The sequence below is a fragment of the Oncorhynchus masou genome, chromosome 13 (genome assembly GCF_036934945.1).
Source record: "Oncorhynchus masou masou isolate Uvic2021 chromosome 13, UVic_Omas_1.1, whole genome shotgun sequence".
NCBI classification, from domain to species: domain Eukaryota; kingdom Metazoa; phylum Chordata; class Actinopteri; order Salmoniformes; family Salmonidae; genus Oncorhynchus; species Oncorhynchus masou.
Window position 1 is genome coordinate 22,038,051 of NC_088224.1, and position 23,739 is coordinate 22,061,789.

The 23,739-nt window shown below is 46.9% G+C and overlaps 1 protein-coding gene across 4 annotated transcripts in view; it reads right to left on the reverse strand.

Moving 5' to 3' along the window:
• The window catches only part of LOC135551899 (rho family-interacting cell polarization regulator 2-like), an 87,275-nt gene that overhangs the window by 14,186 nt on the left and 49,350 nt on the right, over positions 1-23,739 (reverse strand). For all 4 annotated transcript variants that reach the window (XM_064983177.1, XM_064983176.1, XM_064983179.1 and 1 more), the window contains exons 7-15: positions 5,441-5,590; positions 5,233-5,296; positions 4,953-4,996; positions 3,969-4,094; positions 3,204-3,352; positions 2,691-2,820; positions 1,229-1,674; positions 864-1,128; positions 229-398 (exon numbers count right to left, since the gene is read on the reverse strand). In XM_064983177.1, the coding sequence (XP_064839249.1) occupies positions 229-398; positions 864-1,128; positions 1,229-1,674; positions 2,691-2,820; positions 3,204-3,352; positions 3,969-4,094; positions 4,953-4,996; positions 5,233-5,296; positions 5,441-5,590 (1,544 nt within the window). The remainder of the gene's footprint in view (positions 1-228; positions 399-863; positions 1,129-1,228; positions 1,675-2,690; positions 2,821-3,203; positions 3,353-3,968; positions 4,095-4,952; positions 4,997-5,232; positions 5,297-5,440; positions 5,591-23,739) is intronic.

Genomic DNA, 23,739 nt, shown 5'->3' on the forward strand with positions numbered 1-23,739 from the left:
ACACGGATACACATACACGCACGGATACACACGGATACACACACAGTGATACACAAAGGCCCAGTGGAATCTCATTGTCTGTGGTGAGATGTGGCGTGATAGGGCAGAGGTTAGAGGCCAGAGAAGGAGATAGTGGTAGTGACCCTGCCTATCTCCCATGTAGGGTGTAGTAGCCCAGAGAGAGTACAGGGGACGGGACTTTCCCTCTTCCCCTCCCTCTTGACTCACCCAATCCTCTCCACCTCCATGTCAAAGAACACAGAGTGGTGGAGGGCGTGGTCATCACCCGTGTCATCGTCGTCGAAGTCGGAGGTGTTGAGGAAGTCAAAGCTCTCCAGAGCGCTCTCAACCGTCAGGCTGAGACTGGACGACCTGCTCCTGTGGCCCGGGAGACGACACTGAGGGAGAGACGTCACGAGATGCTGAAACCCTGCTTGGAGGGCTAGCACTAAGAGAAACTAGGTGCTATAAGAACATGGATGACTTGCTACAGTAGCCCGGGAGACAGCACTGAGGGAAAGATGACACCCTGAAATACTCTGCCCTAAAAAGCCCTGCCAGGGGTTGGCTAGACTAATACTAATGGAGACCACCTGTAGCCCTGGGGGGTTCTAATGAATGTCAATACCACAATACAGCTCCAATCACCTTAACAGCATACATTAACTACCACCCTTAAAAACCTTGCCAGATCCTTTATCTTTATGAAAAATAAACAAATCCCATCCCAGGGAAAATCCGAAAAGGCACCTTGTACCCTATACATTGTGCAACTTTTGGCCAAGGCCACATGGGGTAGTGCACCACATAGAGAACAAGGTGCCATTTGGAATGACACAGGGGACATGGAAGCCAGGCCTCACCTTGAGCAGGTCCTCCAGGCGCATCACTTCCTGTTCCAGGTCCTGCAGCTCTCTACAGCGTTGTCCCAGTGATTCCAGCCTCAGCAGCAGGCTGTGCAGGGCCTCTTCCAGGCTGCTCTCCAGAAAGGCCCTGCTTCCCTCCCCGGCCCAGCTCAAACCCACCACCTCGGGCAGAATGTCGGACGACGTCAGCCTCCTCACCAGTTGCCTGGTCAAGCTGCCTGGTTCTTCAGTGTCCAGTTCCACGGGCTTCAGCAGCTCCGAGCTGACAATAGAATAGAATTTAATACAAGTTCATTGAGGGGAGATTCATTTGGCCTCTGTGCAATAAACATCATAATGACAAAACATCAATCACATATTACCTGTCGTCCTCATCTCCATCCCTGTCAGACCCAGCGTGGTCCAGGAACACATCCTCAGGAGCCACAGCTGACAACTGGCTCTCGGAGCAGAGAGAGGAGGAACCTACATTAAGCTGGAACTCTGCCCTCTCCCACTCTGACTCCACTTCCTCGCTGACCAGACTAACACTCACGCTACCGCCGCTGTCACCACTCTCCTCTTCCTCCTCTTCCACTACGTCTGCATGCACCCGAACCATCTCTTCTACCCCTTTGTCTTCCCTGGGGGGTATTTGAGGCCAATGGTTCATGTCAGGAGGCGTGACAGTGATTTCGGGGTTGGACTGGCCTGGGGCGAAGCTTGGGCTGAGGGAGGAGACTGACGTATCGGAAAAGGTGAAGGAGAGGCGCTTGCACTCAGAGTTGCCACACCCACCATTCTCAAAGACGTCATCAGGGAGGGTGGACTGGAGAGGGAGAGAAAGAGGGGGGAGAGAAAGAGGGGGGAGAGAAAGAGAGGGGAGAGATAGAGAGAGAGTCAGATGAGAGGAGAGAGAGAGAGAGAGAGTCAGATGAGAGGAGAGAGATATATATATATATAGAGAGAGAGAGAGAGTCAGATGAGAGGAGAGAGAGAGAGTCAGATGAGAGGAGAGAGAGAGAGTCAGATGAGAGGAGAGAGAGAGAGAGTCAGATGAGAGGAGAGAGAGAGAGATATATATATATAGAGAGAGAGTCAGATGAGAGGAGAGAGAGCCTGTAGGTGCTCCAATAGTCTAGTGACATCACAGCCTCCTCCTCTTTCCCTCCTCCTACTGTTGTGTCAGTCTGGGATGTGAACACAGGCTGACACAAGCCACTCCATGCAAACAAATAAGCAGGCAAAGGCACAGAGGCAGGGGTAAACGGGGCTAGTACTAGCGTAGCAGACCTCACTCACATAGACCTCCAGCCTGGACTTGGGCCTGGGGCGGAGGGAGGCCAGGTCGCCAAAGGAGCGACTGCGTCTCAGCTTCTCTAACAGGGAGTTCCTCAGGGCGTGGAAGAAGGAGAAGCGATGCTGGGTTGGGGAGGGGCGGGGGTGCCACTCCTTTACCACTCACAGGTAGCAGGGGGTGGAGGGAGGAGGAATGGGTGCAGGGTTGGGGGGGTGGTACGAGGGAGGGAGGCAGGGAGTGAGAGGGAGGGGGGTTAGAGGGAGGATGGGGAGCAAGGAGGGTGTGGCGGGTGGGTTAGGGTTAGTCAGACTCTACCATTGCTTTGTTAGCATACACAGACACATATACGTTGAATACATAGACAGACAATCACAGTTTCACAGTTTAAAGCAATCCTGGGTAAGTGGGTTCCAGGGTTAGTGCAACGAGGGATCCTGTGTTGTGAGCAAGCAGGTGCTAGTATGCAGGATGCTGTGCTATAAGCCATACACCCACTCCTCTCCCCTATCCCACCCCAGGGAGAGGACGCTCTGACTGGGACTCACAAAGAAGGACTGGTCCTGGAAGGTGGGTGTCTCTGGCGTTCCCTGGCTGTAGACAGACACCCGTCTCTGCAGGGCGCTGGCCTTGCTCACGTTGCCTGAAGAGAGTGTCAGGTCCTCCACATCGAACGGACTGCATGGGGGGAGGACAGAGAGACAGTTAGGAGGGGAAGTCCATTAGAGAACTATGAACTACAGTACTATGGTAATGCTGTAACACTGGAGCAGACACCCAGATTCTCCAGAAGAGGGCAGCGTTAGAGTATAACTTAATGTAGTCAACGTACACTGATGTAACTAACCACTGTAGTATGTTTTGTGTAGTTTATAATGTCCTACAATATGGTTTGTTCCTGTTTCATTTGCTGTTTCCATGTTTTTCTGCTCCTCGCACCACACCAATAACTTTCTGTGACCTTCCTCTGTGACCTTCCTCTGATTCTGATTAAACTGTCACTAACCAAAATGTAAAAATATATCCATCACTCAAAGAGACATTTAATTAAGTCCACTTACAACCATGTGACCTCCAGATTGAGTTTGATTGTTCCCAGGTCGTTGACATCGACAGCCACCACCTGAGGCATGGCCGTGAACAGGTCCTTGGTCTCACAGATCACACTGCCTACTAGGATGTGAGTGGCTAAACCCTTCAGCTCGGTAACCTGATTGGACAAGAGACAGGAAGTTAGAGCTAATTGGACCAGAGAAAGGAAGTAAGGTCACACTGCCCACCAAGATGTGAGTGGCTAGACCTGTTCAGCTCCGTCAAGACAGGAAGTTAGAGGGTGATTCAGGTGGGTTAGTGCTGGGCTAGAACAAAAGCCTGCACACTCTGTGGTTCCCCAAGACCAGGACTGAACTCCACTGCCCTAGGCTGGGTCACTGTGCTCTAGGCTGCGTCACTGTGCTCTCGGCTGGGTCAATGTGCTCTAGGCTAGGTTACTGTACTGTTATCTATGCTGGGTTACTGTACTGTGCTCTCGGCTGGGTCGCTGTGCTCTCGGCTGGGTCGCTGTGCTCTCGGCTGGGTCGCTGTGCTCTAGGCTGGGTCACTGTGCTCTAGGCTAGGTTACTGTACTGTTATCTATGCTGGGTTAGTGTACTGTTCTCTCGGCTGGGTCACTGTACTGTACTTTAGGCTGGGTCACTGTACTCTAGGCTGGGTTACTGTACTCTAGGCTGGGTTCTATAAAGCACGTTGACTTAAAAATGTCTTCATAAATATAATTAATTGGTTGATTGGTTGGTTGGTTGGTTGATTGACGGATTGTGCTGTACTTTGATGTTGATGAGGTCTGTGATGAGGGGCGTGAAGACCATCTCTTCTCCGTCCCAACTCTGTCTGGAGTTCACCTCTATCTTCCCTTTCAGCTTCCAGCGCTGACGACCATACCGCATGAAGATCTGACAGAGGGAGGGAGGAAACAGAGGTGTGAGAGGGAGGGAGGGAGAGAAACAAAGAGAGATTTAGAGAGGGCAGAGAGGGATAAAGATGGGTAGAGAGAGGAGGAAGAGAGGGGGTGAGAGAAAGATACAGGTTAAAGATAGATGCAGGGTCAAGGAGAAGGAGAAGAAACTGTTGTTTTTATATATTTATAAGGGCCGTCTTCGAGGCAGTCTGCAGATTGGGAAATATATAGTTGTCTATTTGTGATACAGGGAGGGCCTGTTAGGAATGATAAAGACAGAGAAAGAGAGAGTCAAGTCTTATATTAATTCATCTCATCTCTTGTCTATTTGTGATACAGGGAGGGCCTGTTAGGAATGATAAAGACAGAGAAAGAGAGAGTCAAGTCTTATATTAATTCATCTCATCTCTTGTCTATTTGTGATACAGGGAGGGCCTGTTAGGAATGATAAAGACAGAGAAAGAGAGAGTCAAGTCTTATATTAATTCATCTCATCTCTTGTCTATTTGTGATACAGGGAGGGCCTGTTAGGAATGATAAAGACAGAGAAAGAGAGAGAGTCAAGTCTTATATTAATTCATCTCATCTCTTGTCTATTTGTGATACAGGGAGGGCCTGTTAGGAATGATAAAGACAGAGAAAGAGAGAGTCAAGTCTTATATTAATTCATCTCATCTCTTGTCTATTTGTGATACAGGGAGGGCCTGTTAGGAATGATAAAGACAGAGAAAGAGAGAGTCAAGTCTTATATTAATTCATCTCATCTCTTGTCTATTTGTGATACAGGGAGGGCCTGTTAGGAATGATAAAGACAGAGAAAGAGAGAGTCAAGTCTTATATTAATTCATCTCACCTCATACTGATCTCCTGAACACAGACGAGCAAAGCCAGCAAGACCTGAGGAGAGAGAGGAGGGGGGCAGAGAGAGAGGGGGTGGGTGGGAGAGTGAGTGAGGCAGCGAGCGAGAGGGGGTGGGGTAGTAGAAAGAGAAGGGCGGGGGGTGAGAGAGAGAGAGAGAGAGAAGGGGTTTGGGAGAAAGAAAGAGAGTGAGACAGAGATAATTGAGCAGTGAAATCATTGCTTGTTTGTTTTTCAGTCTACACTAACAGCAGTTCCCCTGGCCTCAGTCTTACCTTTCATTTTGATATGGAATTCCCCCAACAAGTTCTCCAGCTCCACCTCAAACGTGCTCATATTCTGGGGAGGAAAGGAGACTGATCAGCTCAAACACAAACAACTGGAGACGAACTTTGATACCAGGCTGTGTTCGATCTCAGTGGGTGATTGTATAGTGCCGGTGAACAGGCTGATTTATGTGTGGGTCCATCCACCCATCCATACCTCTGTGTACTCCTTGTATCTGCGGTTGACCTCTAATATGCTCTCTCTGGTGGCCTTGGTGGAGGGAGAGGCAGAGAAGGCCTGCTTCATCTTACTGGCTCCCTCTCTCAGCATCCTCTGGATACAGAACACCTCATACAACTCATCCACCTGCAGGAGACGCAGCACACAGATGGTTAAACACTATAATCGACACAGCCCAGACGGGGTTAAAAGACTTAACATACAGCAAGGAGATGGTTACACACAAACCATATCCAATAGACGTGGTATACAGACTTAAAATCGCTATTAAAGCAAAAATAGTGTTAATGACTTAATGACACATCAAAGACAATTACAGATGTATAACCCATATAAAAGTATACATACAAACCACACACTCTGCACTGATCAGCCGATAACAGCCTGTGAAGTTTGTAAAGTTCGATACAGCATAAACAAAAGCCCTGGGCTTGAAACAAGCTTATAAATCCTCCCCATCCTCCCTCTTACACAAAGACACTAAATATTCAGTAGGCAGATGGGTGATCATTTCTAGAGAGCGGCGGAGGATATGTGAAGGACTCACTCCAGCCCTCCTCTGGGGGAGACAGATTACCATGTCTGACAGACTGATGAGCAAGCCCTGCCCAGCCTCAGACCCACACCCTTTGTCATAGACCTGCACAATTAGATCATTCACAACCCTGCAGCATATCACACTGCCCAACTTCCCCCTTCATATGAACTATGCTAAGCCCAATGACTGTGGAGAGAAAAAGGGGAGGGAGGGATAGAGAACTGGGAAATAAAGGAAGACAGAGGTGAAGAAAGTGAGAGAGAGGCTTGTGGGAGACCCAAGGAGGCAGACAGTGTTTAGCGATCACTTGAGAGCACTGTCTAATACCCACACACCCAGCAGAAACATGGAGAGAAAGACACTGTGGTGGGTCAGCATTAATCCACATGGGAGGAGAAGGAGACAGAGAGAGACAGAATTGAAAGAGAGAGAGGGGGAGATCCATTTGCTTACTTACGCAACTCTCTCCATCCCTCACTCTGCCTGTAATGAGCCTGAGTGATATTATAATGTGCTGACTTCCCTACTTTCCTACTGTATTGAGACTGTACTGAGACAGTACTGTCTGGCAGGCATAAACAAAGACCTGGAATGGGCCAAATGAAAAGGAAATATTCAGATGACGCCGTGGAGCTGTGAAATATTGATGCATCGCAGTCTTTAAGGTTCTCATTAGGGGAAAACAGAGGGTGAAATGGGCCAATCGTATTCCCCAGCGTTTTGACAATCATAGCAGACACAGAAGTGGTGAAGGGGGAGGATGATGATGAAGTAGATGAATTTAGTGGGAAAGCAGCAAGGGCTGTCAGTTGTCAGGGAGGGGACTGGGATGCTCCAATTCAAGGGTGGAACACTCCGTCTAGAAGGGGAGTTGAGAGGGTTGATGATGATGTCAGGTTCTGGCAGTGCAGTGGATCTTTGCTATGTTTGATATTAAAAGAGAGAAACCCTGCCCTGCCCCAGCTTCCCTCATAGCATCATCCACCCCCACCCCAACCACAACAGCCCTGTACCCCTGGGTCCCCCTACCGCTACCACAACACCTCACCCCCACGACACCCTCACTCCCATCCTGCCCCGCCATCTGTGGTATGTGGTAGGCTGTTCATTTGGGTGCTGCTTCTCTGATTGGATAGAGCTGAGCCACAACCAATGAGATAATTGAAAAATCCTACTTACTCCCGAAAATTTAGATGAACTCTAACAAGGATTAGAATTAATCCTACCAATGACGAATCCATGTCACCACACTCTCGATGACTATTTAACAAATGTATGTAGCTCAAATATCTTAGAAGGATTGTACAGCGGGAGAGTGCAGTAAACAGACCCTCTGTGCCAACTTTGCCCTATAGGATTCAGGCCACCAAGTTCAGAGTGGTATCTGAGAAATGGGGATTTGGGGGAGTGGGCAGAGGCTGTCTGTCAGTGACTGACACCTGCAGGTGTCAGGGTGGGTGATCAATGCTGTAGTCCAGGGGAGAAATCAGCATTAAAAAAATCCAAATCAAATCTAATTTTATTGGTCACAAACACATGCTTAACAGATGTTAATGCGAGTGTAGCGAAATGCTTGTGCTTCTAGTTCCGACAGTGCAGTGATATCTAACACGTAATCTAACAATTCCACAACTACCGAATACACACAAATCTAAAGGGATGGAATAAGAACATGTACATACAGTTGAAGTCGGAAGTTTACATACACTTAGGTTGGAGTCATTAAAACTTGTTTTTCAACCACAAATTTCTCGTTAACAAACTATAGTTTTGGCAAGTCGGTTAGGACATCTACTTTGTGCATGACACAAGTCATTTTCCAACAATTGTTTACAGACAGATTATTTCACTTATAATTCACTGTATCACAATTCCAGTCGGTCAGAAGTTTACATACACTAAGTTGACTGTGCCTTTAAACAGCTTGGACAATTCCAAAAAATTATGTCATGGCTTCAGAAGCTTCTGATAGGCTAATTGACATCATTTGAGTCAATTGGAGGTGTACCTGTCAATGTATTTCAAGGCCTACCCTCAAACTCAGTGCCTCTTTGCTTGACATCATGGGAAAATCAAAACAAATTAGGCAAAATTCTTCAGCCTCCTGAGGTTGAAGAGGCATTGTTGCACCATCTTCACCACACTCTCTGTGTGGGTGGACCATTTCAGTTTGTCCACGATATGTACGCAGAGGAACTTAAAACTTTCCACCTTCTCCACTACTGCTCCCTCTGCTGTTTCCTGAAGTCCACGATCATCTCCTTTGTTTTGTTGATGTTGAGTGAGAGATTGTTTTCCTGACACCACACTCCGAATGCCCTCACCTCCTCCCTGTATGCTGTCTTGTCGCTGTTAGTTATCAAGCCCACTACTGTTGTGTCGTCTGCAAACTTTATGATTGAATTGGAGGTGTGTATGGCCACGCAGTCATGGGTGAACAGGGAGTACAGGAGGGGGCTGAGAACTCACCCTTGTGGGGCCCCAGTGTTGAGGATCAGCGAAGTGTAGATGTTGTTTCCTACATTCACCATCTGGTGGCGGCCCATCAGAAAGTCCAGGATCCAATTGCACAGGGTAGGGTCGAGACCCAGTGTCTCAAGCTTAATGATGAGTTTGGAGGGTACTATGGTGTTGAATGCTGAGCTGTAATCAATGAACAGCATTCTTACATAGGTATTCCTCTTGTCCAGACGGGATAGGGCAGTGTGATGGCAATTGCATCGTCTGTGGACCTGTTGGGGCGGTATGCAAACTGAAGTGGGTCTAGGGTGGCAGGTAAGGTGGAGGTGATATGATCCTCGACTAGTCTCTCAAAGCACTTCATGATGACAGAAGTGAGTGCTCCGGGGCGATAGTCATGTTGTTCAGTTATCTTTTCCTTCTTGGGTACAGGAACAATTGTTGCCATCTTGAAGCATGTGGGGACAGCAGACGGGGATAGGGAGCGATTGAATATGTCCGTAAACACACCAGCCAGCTGGTCTGCGCATGCTCTGAGAAAGCGGCTTGGCATGCCGTCTGGGCCAGCAGCCTTGCGAGGGTTAACACGTTTAATTGTCTTACTCACGTCGGCCATGGAGAAGGGTTGGGGGGGAACCGCAGTCCTTGGTAGTGGGCCGCATCGGTGGCACTGTATTATCCTCAAAGCGGGCAAAGAAGTTGTTTTGTTTTTCTGGAAGCAAGACATCGGTGTCCGTGACATGGCTGGTTTTCTTTTTCTAGTCCGTAATTGTCTGTAGACCCTGCCACATACGTCTCATGTCTGAGCCGTTGAATTGCAACTCTAATTTGTCCCTATACCGACATTTCACTTGTTTGATTACCTTGCAGAGGGAATAACACCTACACTGTTTATATTCACCCAGATTCCCAGTCATCTTTCCATAGTTAAAATGTAGTGGTTCGCGCTTTCAGTTTTGTGCGAATGCCACCATCTATCCTCAATTTGTGGTTAGGGTACGTTTAATAGTAACAGTGGGTACAACATCTACAATGCACTTCTTTATAAACTCACTCACAGAGTCAGTGTATAAATCCATGTTATTCTCTGAGGCTGCCTGGGAACATTTCCCAGTCCTTGTGATCAAAACAATCTTGAAGCGTGGATTCCAATTGGTCGGACCAGTGTTGAATGGTTCTAGTCACGGGTACATCCAACTCCGACAACATATCCTGAGAGAGCCAAGTTTCCGAAAAAACAGAGTATGTTACAATCCCTGATGTCTCTCTGGAAGGCAACCCTTGCCCTAATTTCTTTCACCTTGTTGTCTAGAGACTGGACATTGGTGAGTAATATACTCGGAAGCGGTGGGTGGTGTGAACGCCTTTGAAGTTTGACCAGGAGGCCGCTCCGTCTACCTCTTCTGTGACATTGTTTTGGGTCAGCCTCTTGGATTAGATCCATTGTCCTGGGTGGTGGTCCAAACAGAGGATCTGCTTCGGGAAGTCATATTCCTGGTGAAGACGTAATGTTGGTAAGTTCTTTTAATGAAAAAACAGGAATGGCATAGATCCTTATAGTCAATGGAACAAAAGAACGTTAGTAGAGTGCAGGATGCACCTATGTAATAACACTAACGATTTTCTGGCATGAAAAACACAAACAAGAATCTGACACCGAAAGTAGCAGGAACAGAATAGAGACATAAAAAACGAAATAGTGCATAGATGTGGAACAGCTGGAGAAGGAGAGAAAGAGAAGGTAACCTAAGACCAGAGAGAGAGACAGAGTGAAGAGAAAGGACAGGAACAGACATAATAAGACATGACTCTGTCATCTCTGTCAGGAGGAAACCTGCCATCATTGCTACACACTACCATTTAACACTAATCCATTCAATGACCACCCATTTGTCCAAACTACCAACCCTGAGATACGCCCTGACATGGGGGGAGGGACCGCGAAGAACGGGCTTAACACAGGAGACATGGAAGACCGGGTGAACGCGACAAGATGGCGCATGGAGCATGGCACAGGATTAATGACTTTGCAACGGACCAATGAGGATAGTGGGTTCTGAGTGGAATACCCGCAAGACAACTCATATGGTCCTAAAACGGCCCTCACAGTCTGCGCCCTACGCATGACTAAGTTACTTTGGACAAAAGCCTGAGCGGAGGGGACAGGACTAAATGAGAACATAGGCTGGTACCCGAGGCTACTCTGAAAAGGAGATAGACCGGTAGCAGACGAAGGAAGCGAGTTGGGCATTCTCCCAGGGGAGCTGTTCAGACCAAGACGCAGGGTTACGAAAAGAAAGACTGCGTAACTATCTGATTGGCCCGTTTGACCGTTAGACTGATGAAAGCCGGACGTAGAGCTAACAGTCTAATTTTGAAGCCCCATTTATTATCTATTTTCTGTGGTAATAAGACTAAGGAAGTTCTTAACGTGACAAAAGACCCATCTAAAGATTAAGATAAGTTATCACCATACTGCTGGCCCAAAACAAGTGTGTCACCCACCCACCCACCCACCCCAGGAAATGAAAGACAGGGGGCCCACTGAAGAACGGCCGGACGAGTAGGAAAACACACCTAGGACAAGTTGGGCTGTAGGACTGCCTTGACAGTCACTGTAGGGCTGGGGACAAAGAACTGAAACAGATAAAGCATCAGGCTCTGTGGAGCCCGGACTAAGAAATACACACCCTAAAAACAGAGGGACACACACTGTTTGGCAATATGTACAGCTGGTCAGCAAGCATGAGCGGTCGCCCCCTCACACATTCTGGCAAGCGGATGGGGTGACCAACATCATCCACGAGAGTATAAGCGATTATGGACCTTGCTTCAGGAGCTGAGAAAGAATGGCTCCACGCCCACCTCTGACCTGTCAACCTCAACAACAAACTGTCTAGAGATGTCAGGTGTAACAAGAATAGGTGCGGATGTTATCCATGAGAGTAAGGGCTCTTTAATCTTCGCCAAGTGGGTTTTAGGAACCCAATCATTTACAGCCTGGAACTCAATGCCCTCAGCGGAAATAACGGAACCGGATTTAAACTTCTCAAACAAAAACAGTTCTCCAAAATGGCTGGACCCAACATGACTCGGGATTTCACCCCCTCCCCCCAAACCAAAACAAAAATGTTCAGCATGTCTACATCATTTATTAAGGAACACCTTGACTAACTAGTGCCTGAAAGACAGCTGGACTCTGTACCGCTAGCCCATTCAAAGTGCCCTATATTGCCTCGCTATTGTTATTTTACTGGTAGGCGTTACGCCAATTTGGTGAAAAACCTTCCCTGCAGGATCTTGAAGACATTAACGATTCTTAACTGTTATTACTTTTAGCCCTCGATAATCCACGCATGGGCGCAGGGACCCGTTTTAAAAAAACCCCGCTCCGGCGGGAGAGGAGGAGGAGACTATGGTACCCATCAACTTACGTATTTTCCCGGAAGGAGATCAATGAACACCGTGCGCATTTTCCTCCGTGTTAAGGCTCCTCCTGTGAAGAAGAGACAGAGGAAACAGGAGGGATAGCAGACATTTCACATGACAAGAAACATTCCAGGATAGGATAGTATTACTAGACCAATTATTTATGGCGCACTAGCCAGGGATGACCCAAAACAACAGGTGTAAAAGGTGAACAAAAATTAAAAAAGAAATGGTTTCAATTACCAGAGACAGTGATTTGAGTTGATCTTGGGGATACCATCTAAAGCGAACAAGGCCGTGGGATCCCTTAACTGTCTGAGAGGATCTTTAGCCCAGGTCTCGTCCAAAACAGCCCTCCGCCCCAGAGTCTATCAAGGCATCATGAACAGCGGAGATGGACCGGAAAGGTAGTGCAGGATCTTGAAGGAGAGACCTGAGTATTGCGCCACCAGTAGTCCTCCTCTTACTAATGAGCTCTGGCTTTTACTGGGCATGAGGTGACAAATGACAGCGGAGCCGCAGTAGAGACAGAGGCGGTTGGTGATTCTCCGTTCCTTCTCCTTGGCCGAGATGCGATGGCTGCATAGGCTCAGCATCCGAGCCGGCGGAGGAGGGTGGCAGCCTGATTAGAGAACGGAGAACGTCTCCTTTCCACGAACACAAATTAAATCCTCTTACAATAGCGAGGCTATTAAGGAGTCCAGACTGGAAGGAACCTCCCGGGAGAGGATCTCATCCTTAACCTCGCCCCTCCAGAAAACATTCCAGTCACTAGAGGCAGGGACGAGCTCAATAGAATAATCCGTTATGGATCGATTCCCCTGACATAGGGAAGACAGGGCCCTGGAAGCCTCCTCCCCAAAAACAGAACGGTCAAAAACCCGTATCATCTCCTCCTTAAACCTGATGTGTACTCAGCCCTCGCCCTCGGAGGGAATCATCCACATCAGAGAGGAATGAGCGGCACTCAGTGGGCTCCCCAAACACATGTAGTCCTCTCTGAGGGGAACCCTGGAAGTGGGCGGTGGATCAAAGAACAGGAACCTGGATGGGACTTGGACGGCCAGGGTCTCATCAAACACATGCCTAGTACTCGACGGCGGAGTGAAAAGGGTCTGGAGCCGCTGGGTCCATTCTTGGTCAGATTCTTCTGTTATGTACTTGAGTGAAGACCAAAAGCGGTTTTAACAGAAAACAGAGTTCTTTTAATGAAAAAACAGGAATGGATAGATCCTCTTCCGATCAATGGAACAAAAGAACGTTAGTAGTACTCTCTGAGGGAGGGATAGGACAAGGTCAAAGAACAGGAGGATAGGCTTCTGGCATGAAAAACACAAACAAGAATCTGACACCGAAAGTAGCATAAACAATCATGTGGAACAGCTGGAGAAGGAGAGAAAGAGAAGGTAACCTAATAAGACCAGCAGAGAGAGACAGAGTGAAGAGAAAGGACAGGAACAGACATACAGTCATCTCGTAATGTTGGTAAGTTGAGGGTCAATAGTTCTTCCCGGCTGTATGTAATAACAAAACAATGTAACATAAAAAAACGGTGCATAGATGACTCTCTCTCTGTCATCTCTGTCAGTGCCATCTTGCTACACACTACCATTTAACACTACCATTCAATACCCCCATTTGACACTACCATGATACTGCATGGGGGTCCTCTGTAGCTCAGATGGTGGAGCATGGCACTTTGCAATGCCAGGATAGTGGGTTCAATACCCAAGACAACTCATATGTAAAACGTATGCACACATGACTAAGTTACTTTGGATAAAAGCGTCAGCTAAATGGCATATATACTGAACTATTCATTCTCCAGACCACACAGAGTAGGGCTAACAGTCTAATTTTGGTTTCATTTATTATCTATTTTCTGTGGTAATAAGACTACTTAACGTGACAAAAGACCCATCTAAAGATTAAGATAGTTATCACCATACTGAGGGGTGTCAGGAAAGACAGGGTGATCACACTGTGTTGGGCTGTAGGACTGTTGGACTGTAGGGCTGGGCACAAAATGAGGAAACAACACATTCTGTGGGCTCGACTGCACACACCCTAAGAGGGACACACACTGTGCAATAGCAGCTGAGGCAAGCATGAGCGCGCGCACACACAGCTGGCAAGCGAGGGGTGACCTTTATCCACGAGAGTATCTTTAATCTTCAGCGAGGGGTGACCTTTATCCATGAGAGTGTCTCTAATCTTCTGTGGGTTTTGTCCTCTTAGATTTAAAGAGGAACTCACTAAGTGGATTTAACCCACAAACAAACAAACACCCAACAATGGCTACCCAGACTACTCTCTTGAGTCTCGGGGGATTAAGTACATATTATTTTAAACACCTTGACTAACCGGTGCCCCGCACATCGACTCTGTACCGCTAGCCCATGTATATTGCCTCGCTATTGTTATTTTACTGCTGCTGTTTAATTATTTGTTACTTTTATTTTTTTACCCATCAACTTATTTTTAATACAACTGCATTTTTGTTTAAGGGCTTGTAAGTAAGCATTTCACTGTATGGTCTACACCTGTTGTATTCTGCGCATGTGACAAATACAATTTGATTTGAGTTGATCATCAGGAAAGAAGAGACATCTTTAGCCTCAAAACAACCAAACATCATCAGGAAAGAGGGGACCCAGAGGATGTCTGTAGCCCCAAAACATTCCAACCAAAATATTATTATAATGTCCATGCACACACATCTACCGCATCTAAATGATGGCCCAATCAAACCTGTTAGTACTAAGACTCCTCTGGCTCATCTGGGCTGTAATGGATTTACCCTTCCGCTCTACATTACACCAGGGACTAGCAGAGGAGAGATTACACTACACAGACCTAAAGCTCGGCCACATCAAACACATGTAGTACTCTCTGAGGGGAGGGCCGATCAAAGAACAGGAGGATAGGCCCGGATCACATCAAACACATATAGTACTCTCTGAGGGGAGGGGAGGGCCAATCAAAGAACAGGAGGATAGGCCCGGATCCCATCAAACACATATAGTACTCTCTGAGGGGAGGGCCGATCAAAGAACAGGAGGATAGGCCCGGATCCCATCAAACACATATAGTACTCTCTGAGGGGAGGGCCGATCAAAGAACAGGAGGATAGGCCCGGATCCCATCAAACACATATAGTACTCTCTGAGGGGAGGGGGCCGATCAAAGAACAGGAGGATAGGCCCGGATCCCATCAAACACATATAGTACTCTCTGAGGGGAGGGCCGATCAAAGAACAGGAGGATAGGCCCGGATCCCATCAAACACATGTAGTACTCTCTGAGGGGAGGGCCGATCAAAGAACAGGAGGATAGGCCCGGATCCCATCAAACACATATAGTACTCTCTGAGGGGAGGGCCGATCAAAGAACAGGAGGATAGGCCCGGATCCCATCAAACACATATAGTACTCTCTGAGGGGAGGGGAGGGCCGATCAAAGAACAGGAGGATAGGCCCGGATCCCATCAAACACATGTAGTACTCTCTGAGGGGAGGGGAGGGCCGATCAAAGAACAGGAGGATAGGCCCGGATCCCATCAAACACATGTAGTACTCTCTGAGGGGAGGGCCGATCAAAGAACAGGAGGATAGGCCCGGATCCCATCAAACACATGTAGTACTCTCTGAGGGGAGGGGAGGGCCGATCAAAGAACAGGAGGATAGGCCCGGATCACATCAAACACATGTAGTACTCTCTGAGGGGAGGGGAGGGCCGATCAAAGAACAGGAGGATAGGCCCGGATCCCATCAAACACATGTAGTACTCTCTGAGGGGAGGGCCGATCAAAGAACAGGAGGATAGGCCCGGATCCCATCAAACACATATAGTACTCTCTGAGGGGAGGGGAGGGCCGATCAAAGAACAGGAGGATAGGCCCGGATCCCATCAAACACATGTAGTACTCTCTGAGGGGAGGGGAGGGCCGATCAAAGAACAGGAGGATAGGCCCGGATCCCATCAAACACATGTAGTACTCTCTGAGGGGAGGGCTGATCAAAGAACAGGAGGATAGGCCCGGATCACATCAAACACATGTAGTACTCTCTGAGGGGAGGGGGCCGATCAAAGAACAGGAGGATAGGCCCGGATCCCATCAAACACATGTAGTACTCTCTGAGGGGAGGAGGGCCGATCAAAGAACAGGAGGATAGGCCCGGATCCCATCAAACACATGTAGTACTCTCTGAGGGGAGGGCCGATCAAAGAACAGGAGGATAGGACCGGATCACATCAAACACATGTAGTACTCTCTGAGGGGGAGGGCCGATCAAAGAACAGGAGGATAGGCCCGGATCCCATCAAACACATGTAGTACTCTCTGAGGGGAGGGCCGATCAAAGAACAGGAGGATAGGCCCGGATCACATCAAACACATGTAGTACTCTCTGAGGGGAGGGCCGATCAAAGAACAGGAGGATAGGCCCGGATCCCATCAAACACATGTAGTACTCTCTGAGGGGAGGGGAGGGCCGATCAAAGAACAGGAGGATAGGCCCGGATCACATCAAACACATATAGTACTCTCTGAGGGGAGGGGAGGGCCGATCAAAGAACAGGAGGATAGGCCCGGATCCCATCAAACACATATAGTACTCTCTGAGGGGAGGGCCGATCAAAGAACAGGAGGATAGGCCCGGATCCCATCAAACACATGTAGTACTCTCTGAGGGGAGGGCCGATCAAAGAACAGGAGGATAGGCCCGGATCACATCAAACACATGTAGTACTCTCTGAGGGGAGGGCCGATCAAAGAACAGGAGGATAGGCCCGGATCCCATCAAACACATATAGTACTCTCTGAGGGGAGGGGAGGGCCGATCAAAGAACAGGAGGATAGGCCCGGAACCCATCAAACACATATAGTACTCTCTGAGGGGAGGGCCGATCAAAGAACAGGAGGATAGGCCCGGATCACATCAAACACATATAGTACTCTCTGAGGGGAGGGGAGGGCCGATCAAAGAACAGGAGGATAGGCCCGGATCCCATCAAACACATATAGTACTCTCTGAGGGGAGGGGAGGGCCGATCAAAGAACAGGAGGATAGGCCCGGATCACATCAAACACATGTAGTACTCTCTGAGGGGAGGGCCGATCAAAGAACAGGAGGATAGGCCCGGATCCCATCAAACACATGTAGTACTCTCTGAGGGGAGGGCCGATCAAAGAACAGGAGGATAGGCCCGGATCCCATCAAACACATGTAGTACTCTCTGAGGGGAGGGCCGATCAAAGAACAGGAGGATAGGCCCGGATCACATCAAACACATGTAGTACTCTCTGAGGGGAGGGCCGATCAAAGAACAGGAGGATAGGCCCGGATCACATCAAACACATATAGTACTCTCTGAGGGGAGGGGAGGGCCGATCAAAGAACAGGAGGATAGGCCCGGATCCCATCAAACACATATAGTACTCTCTGAGGGGAGGGGAGGGCCGATCAAAGAACAGGAGGATAGGCCCGGATCCCATCAAACACATATAGTACTCTCTGAGGGGAGGGCCGATCAAAGAACAGGAGGATAGGCCCGGATCCCATCAAACACATATAGTACTCTCTGAGGGGAGGGCCGATCAAAGAACAGGAGGATAGGCCCGGATCCCATCAAACACATATAGTACTCTCTGAGGGGAGGGCTGATCAAAGAACAGGAGGATAGGCCCAGATCCCAAGCAAAGACAACAGGACAATCAGGACTTGGTCTCTACTGCTGTTCAGTATCGAAAAGAACATAATTGCACCTAGATAATGTATAAAATACACTGAGTGTAAAAAACATTTAAAAAACTAAACATCCATGACATAGACTGACCAGGTGAATCCAGGTGAACGCTATGATCCCTTAATGATGTCACTTAAATCCACTTCAAAGCAGTACAGGGTAAAGAAAGATTTTTAAGCCTTGAAACAATTGAGAAATGGATTGTGTATGTGTGCCATTCAAAGGGTGAATGGGTAAGAGAAAAGATGTAAGTGCCTTTAAAACGGGGAATGGTAGTAGGTGCCAGGCGCACTGGTTTGAGTGTGTCAAGAACTGCAATGGCTCTGGGTATTTCACGCTCAACAGTTTCCCGTGCGTATCAAGAATGGTCCACCATCCACAGGACATCCAGCCAACTTGACACATCTGTGGGAAGCGTTGAAGTCAACATGGGTCAGCATCCCTGTGGAACATTTTGACACCTTGTAGAGTCCATACCCGACAAATTGAGTCTGTTCTGAGGGCAAAAGGGGGTGCAACTAAATTTTAGGATGGTGTTCCTAATGTTTTGTGCACTCAGCGTACATATACACTACCGTTCAAAAGTTTGGGGTCACTTAGAAATGTCCTTGTTTTTAAAAGAAAAACACTTTTTTGTCCATTAAAATAACATCAAATTGATCAGAAATACAGTGCAGACATTGTTGATGTTGTAAATGACTATTATAGCTTACCAATTTGTAAGTCGCTCTGGATAAGAGCGTCTGCTAAATGACTTAAATGTAAATGTATAGCTGGAAACTGCTGAATAGAGTATCTGGAGCAACAGCATTTGTGGGTTCGATTACAGGCTCAAAATGGCCAAAAACAAAGTACTTTCATCTGAAACTCGTCAGTCTATTCTTGTTCCGAGAAATGAAGGCTATTCCACGCGAGAAATTGCCAAGAAACTGAAGATCTCGTACAACACTGTGTACTACTCCCTTCACAGAACAGTGCAAACTGCCTCTAACCAGAATAGAAAGAGGAGTGGGAGGCCCCAGTGCACAACTGAGCAAGAAGACAAGTACTTTAGAGTGTCTGGTTTGAGAAACAGATGCCTCTCAAGTCCTCAACTGGCAGCTTCATTAAATAGTACCTGCAAAACACCAGTCTCAACATCAACAGTGAAGAAGCGATTCCGAGATGCAGGCCTTCTAGGCAGAGTTGCAAAGAAAAAGCCATATCTCAAGACTGGACAATAAAAAATTTAAATGAAGATGGGCAAAAGAACAGACACTGGACAGAGGAACCCTTCCTAGAAGGCCAGCAAAAATAGAAAAGTGAGGTGTAACTTTGCATTGGGACTTTTGGTGTGTATACTAATGCAAATCCATATGTTACATCTGGGTACGTTTATGCTACCTACCCTTTAATTAATACGCCATGGGAGTAACACCCCTTCACACACATGTCCCTAAAAGGGAATAGGAGGCATCTGGCATAGGAGTTCCAGCTTTCTGGCCTTCAATCTCTTGCCCTCATCTCACTAATGAGGGCTGGGCAGCACCGGTAGGCACAGGCACACAACACAGACACTAATCTAAGCAGGGCAACATCACAGGGCTCATTCATGCCACCTGCTTCCCTATTACACTTCTCATCTGTAGACAAGGCAGGCAACACTTTGGATTGCCTGATGTGTTGAAGAAAGGAAACAGGGATGGGTGTGCGTCATTTACAGCTTCTCATCTGTGATAGGCAATGGGTTAGTAGCCCCTTGCAGATGGCACCCTAAGGGGTGGCCATTCTGTCTCCAGCTGGGTTGGTCTTAATCCGAGCACAATTACACACAACACACAGTGACACAGACATACACAGTGACAAACATGCACAGTGACACACACACACCGACAAACACATTCACACAGGGAAACAAACACACATACACAGTGACACACACTTCAAAAGAACCATGTTTATCTATTTATAGTCCTCTTTTCAGGCTCTATTTATTTCCTTTCTTCAAAAGGACAAGATAAAGAGTTGACTGCCCCCACCCTTTCCCTCCTGTTCCTCTCATCAACACCTGTCACAATCCCCACTTCCTGTTTGGCCCTGCCCTACTTCCTTCCTGTCAACAGCCACTGTGGGTGATGTGCTTACGCTGTTATGTGTGTGTGTGCATGTACCCCTGGCACTGCGGTGTGTGTCGCAAACCTCTCTGTTGCACAGTTACTGGTGACACCAGGGTGGGGTTCAATTCTAAAAGGAAGTCAATTAAAATTACAATTCAATAATCAAAAAGAGTGCATTCATTTTCAAAGACTTCTCATGCTGATAAGTAGAAGATTACACACATATATATATATATATATATATATATATATAACGTATATATATATATATATATATATATATATATATATATATAAACAAAAAAAGATGCCACCAGCTGCATTAAGTACTGCAGTGCATCTCCTCCTCATGGACTGCACCAGATTTCCCAGTTCTTGCTGTGAGATCTTACCCCACTCTTCCACCAAGCACCTGCAAGTTCCCGGACATTTCTGGGCGGGGAATGGCCCTACCCCTCACCCTCCGATCCAACAGGTCCCAGACCTGCTCAATGGGACTGAGATCCGGGAAATCTCAGATCGATTGTCTGGGGCCAAATGAACCTCTCCTTTCATGTAAGAAAGCCATCACCATCATGCTTTTAGGGAAAGAGGATCATTTTGTACATGTATTAAACTGTGAATTTGACCAATTCCATTCCTCTTGCTTTGGGGATCCTCCCAGGATAATTTTCATGAAAATTACTGAGAAGGATATTCTACTCCAAAATGTATGAAAATAACATGATGTCGACACCATCTAAAATATAATTTCAACCTCCAGAAATGGGCCCAATAACAGATAACTTTAACCCCTGGTGTTGACACACTGATAATGATTCTGCTGTTTGAATGTTAAAATTCCTGTTAAAATGTATAGTACAATAGAGTTTGAGGAACATTAACGCTTGAAACACCACAGCACCACAAAGCAGGGTTTGATTTGAACTACTCTTCTCCCTGTGGTGATGAGGCAGACTATGGACGTAGATTTAATTCCCTGACATCATCAGCGTTTCAGAGGATAGTTAGTCAGTCTGGTGATTCTCCTGGCTGAGTTCTTTATTCAGATTGATCTCATGAGATAGATATCTGCTGATGTCTGGGCTGGCTCTATGTTGGTGTGTGTGTCAGCAGTCCGCCACCCAGAGATAGGCATCAGCTGGCTTCCCACTTTAGAACTCTCATGCTCCCAGCATGATTTGTCCCTTGTCCAATTTACAATACCATGCTGCCGCCTTACAACAAAGTCGTCTTACAGCATTGGCCAAAACAGTATGAGAAATGTTTGTGTTGTTCTTATTCAGAAAACCCTCTTATTTCTCAAGAACTCCAAATGGACGTCATTCATCACTAGTAATGAGAATGTGCGTAGGCCTACATGTGCTGTTCACAGAGTACCAAATTAGTATTGAATGGAGGAGAAAGACTGTTTTGAGTGTGAAGAGAGATGAGGAGACACATTGTCAACAACAAACACCACGCACGCACACACACGCCGGAAGCACCATTATCATTCCCAACCCTTCCCTCACCCCTCAGACTAGAAACGGGACCAGTCGATTGATCTCTGTCCTGTCCCCCGAGGCCCCTAGAGACTCTCCACAGGGTGCGAACACAGAACACACACGCTCTAACTCGTTTTAGACACCTCCCCGCTCTCACCCAAATAGCCCTCATTAGTGTCTCACAGCACCAGAGCTCCCTCCCTCAATCCCTCCTATACTCTCCCGCTATCCCCCTCTCCTCTCTCTCCCAGTCAGCCACAAGGGGCTTGTCAAATGCTCCAGAGCAGGTCTTCCCAAACTGGGGTACGTGCAATGCCGTCGGGGGAATGCTAAATAAAAATGAGATTGTTTTTTTATTTTAAAAAATGTGATTTTTTTTAATTTTTTTTATTCACATCTTCAAACAGTCCATTTATATTTTCCAACGGGGCTTTACATTTGGGTGAGTTTTTTTTCCTCGCCTGAGTAGCCTTATTTCACTGCCAAAAATAAAATTAAACCACCTAGTGTTCAGAGAAATAACAACACAATGTCAAATACAGGTAGCCTAGTCAATTAATTAACATCCAATCTGTTCATCTCTCGCAGGAATTCCACTAACGGTCCATATGTAGCCAAACGTAGCTGCAGCTCATTCCGTTTGCTAGAAAATTGATAAATGGTTAAAAGTAAGGCCCGCATGTTGTTGTTAGCCCAGCTAGCATGGACACTAACAGTTGTGAATCTGATGCAGCCGAAGAGCTACTGCCCAGGAAAGCACCGAACAACAGACACAGACGTTGGACCATCGAAGAGGCGCGAATAAGATGAGAACGACATTGATTTGGGGTTCACTTATATTGAGAGTAGTGCTTTTCCTCAGCCACAGTGTGTTATATGTGCAAAAGTACTATCTCACAATTCGATCAAACCTTCACTCTTGCACAGACATTTAGAAACAAAACATGCCAAATTTAAAAATAAGTTACGGGAGTTTTTTGAGCGAGAATATAAGATGACTTTCGAATAGTAAGACAAGTATAAAAGCAACAGATACCATTAATAAGAAGGGGCTAGATATGGTGAGCTACTGAGTGGCTAGGACAGGCAAGCCCCATACTATTGTGGAGGACTTCATTCTTCCTGCTGCCATGGCTATGGATGGGACAATGCTGGGGAACAGGCAAACAAAACTATACAGATAATGCCTTCATCAAACAACACTGTTTCATGATGGATCAGTGACATGGCAGGAGATGTTTTGAAACAATTACTGCTTCGCCTAACAGCTGGATGAGTCTACAGATGTGGCGGGCCTGGCACAGGTCCTGGTATATGTCCGTTACGTTTATGGGGGGTAAATTAAGGAAGACATCCTCTTCTGCAAACCACTGGAAACCAAGACAACAGGAGAGGATATTTTAAAAGTAATGGACAGCGTTGTGACATCAAATGGACTTTGGTAGCCAAGATGTGTTGGTATCTGTACTGATGGTGCAAAAGCCATGACAGGGAGGAGTGGCAATGCGCGTGTAAGCAGTTGCTCCCAACATCACTTGGATACACTGCAGCATCCATTGAGAGGCTCTTGCTGCCAAGGGAATGCCTGACAGCTTGAAAGACATTTTGGACACTACAGTGAAAATGGTTAACTTTGTTAAAGCAAGGCCCCTGAACTCTCGTGTATTTTCTGCACTATGCAATGATATGGGCAGCGACCATGTAACACTTTTAAAACAAGCGTGCTGGTTATCAAGGGGCAAAGTATTGACACGTTTTTTTTAAATTAAGAGACAAGCTTAACATGTCCTTTACTGGCCATAATTATCACTTGACGAGTTTCTCACACGACTGGCCTATCTGGGTGATGTTTTTTCTTGCCTGAATGATCTGAATCTACGATTACAGGGACTCTACGCAACTATATTCAATGTGAGGGACAAAATTGAGGCTAAGTTAGAACTCTTCTCTGTCTGCATTAACAAGGACAACACACAGGTCTTTCCATCATTGTATGATTTTTTGTGTGCAAATGAACTCAAGCTTACGGACAATGTCAAATGTGATATAGCGAAGCTCCTGATTGAGATGGGTCCGCAATTACATAGGTACTTTCCCAAAACGGATGGCACAAACAAATGGATTCGTTATCCCTTTCATGCCCTGCCTCCAGTCCACATACCGATATCTGAATGAGAGAGCCTCATCAAAATTACAACAAGCAGTTCTGTGAAAATTGAATTTAAATCAGAAGCCACTGCCAGATTGGGCTGCGCTCAGAGTATCCTGCCTTGGCAAATCGCACTGTTAAGACACTGATGCCCTTTGCAACCACGTACCTATGTGAGAGTGGATTCTCGGCCCTCACTAGCATGAAAACTAAATACAGGCACAGACTCTGTGTGGAAAAAGACAGAGACTCTCTCCAATACAACCCAACATTGCAGAGTTATGTGCATCCTTTCAAGCACACCCTTCTCATTAACCAACATGTTTCAAGCAGACCACCATAGTTCCTGTGCCCAATAACACAAAGGC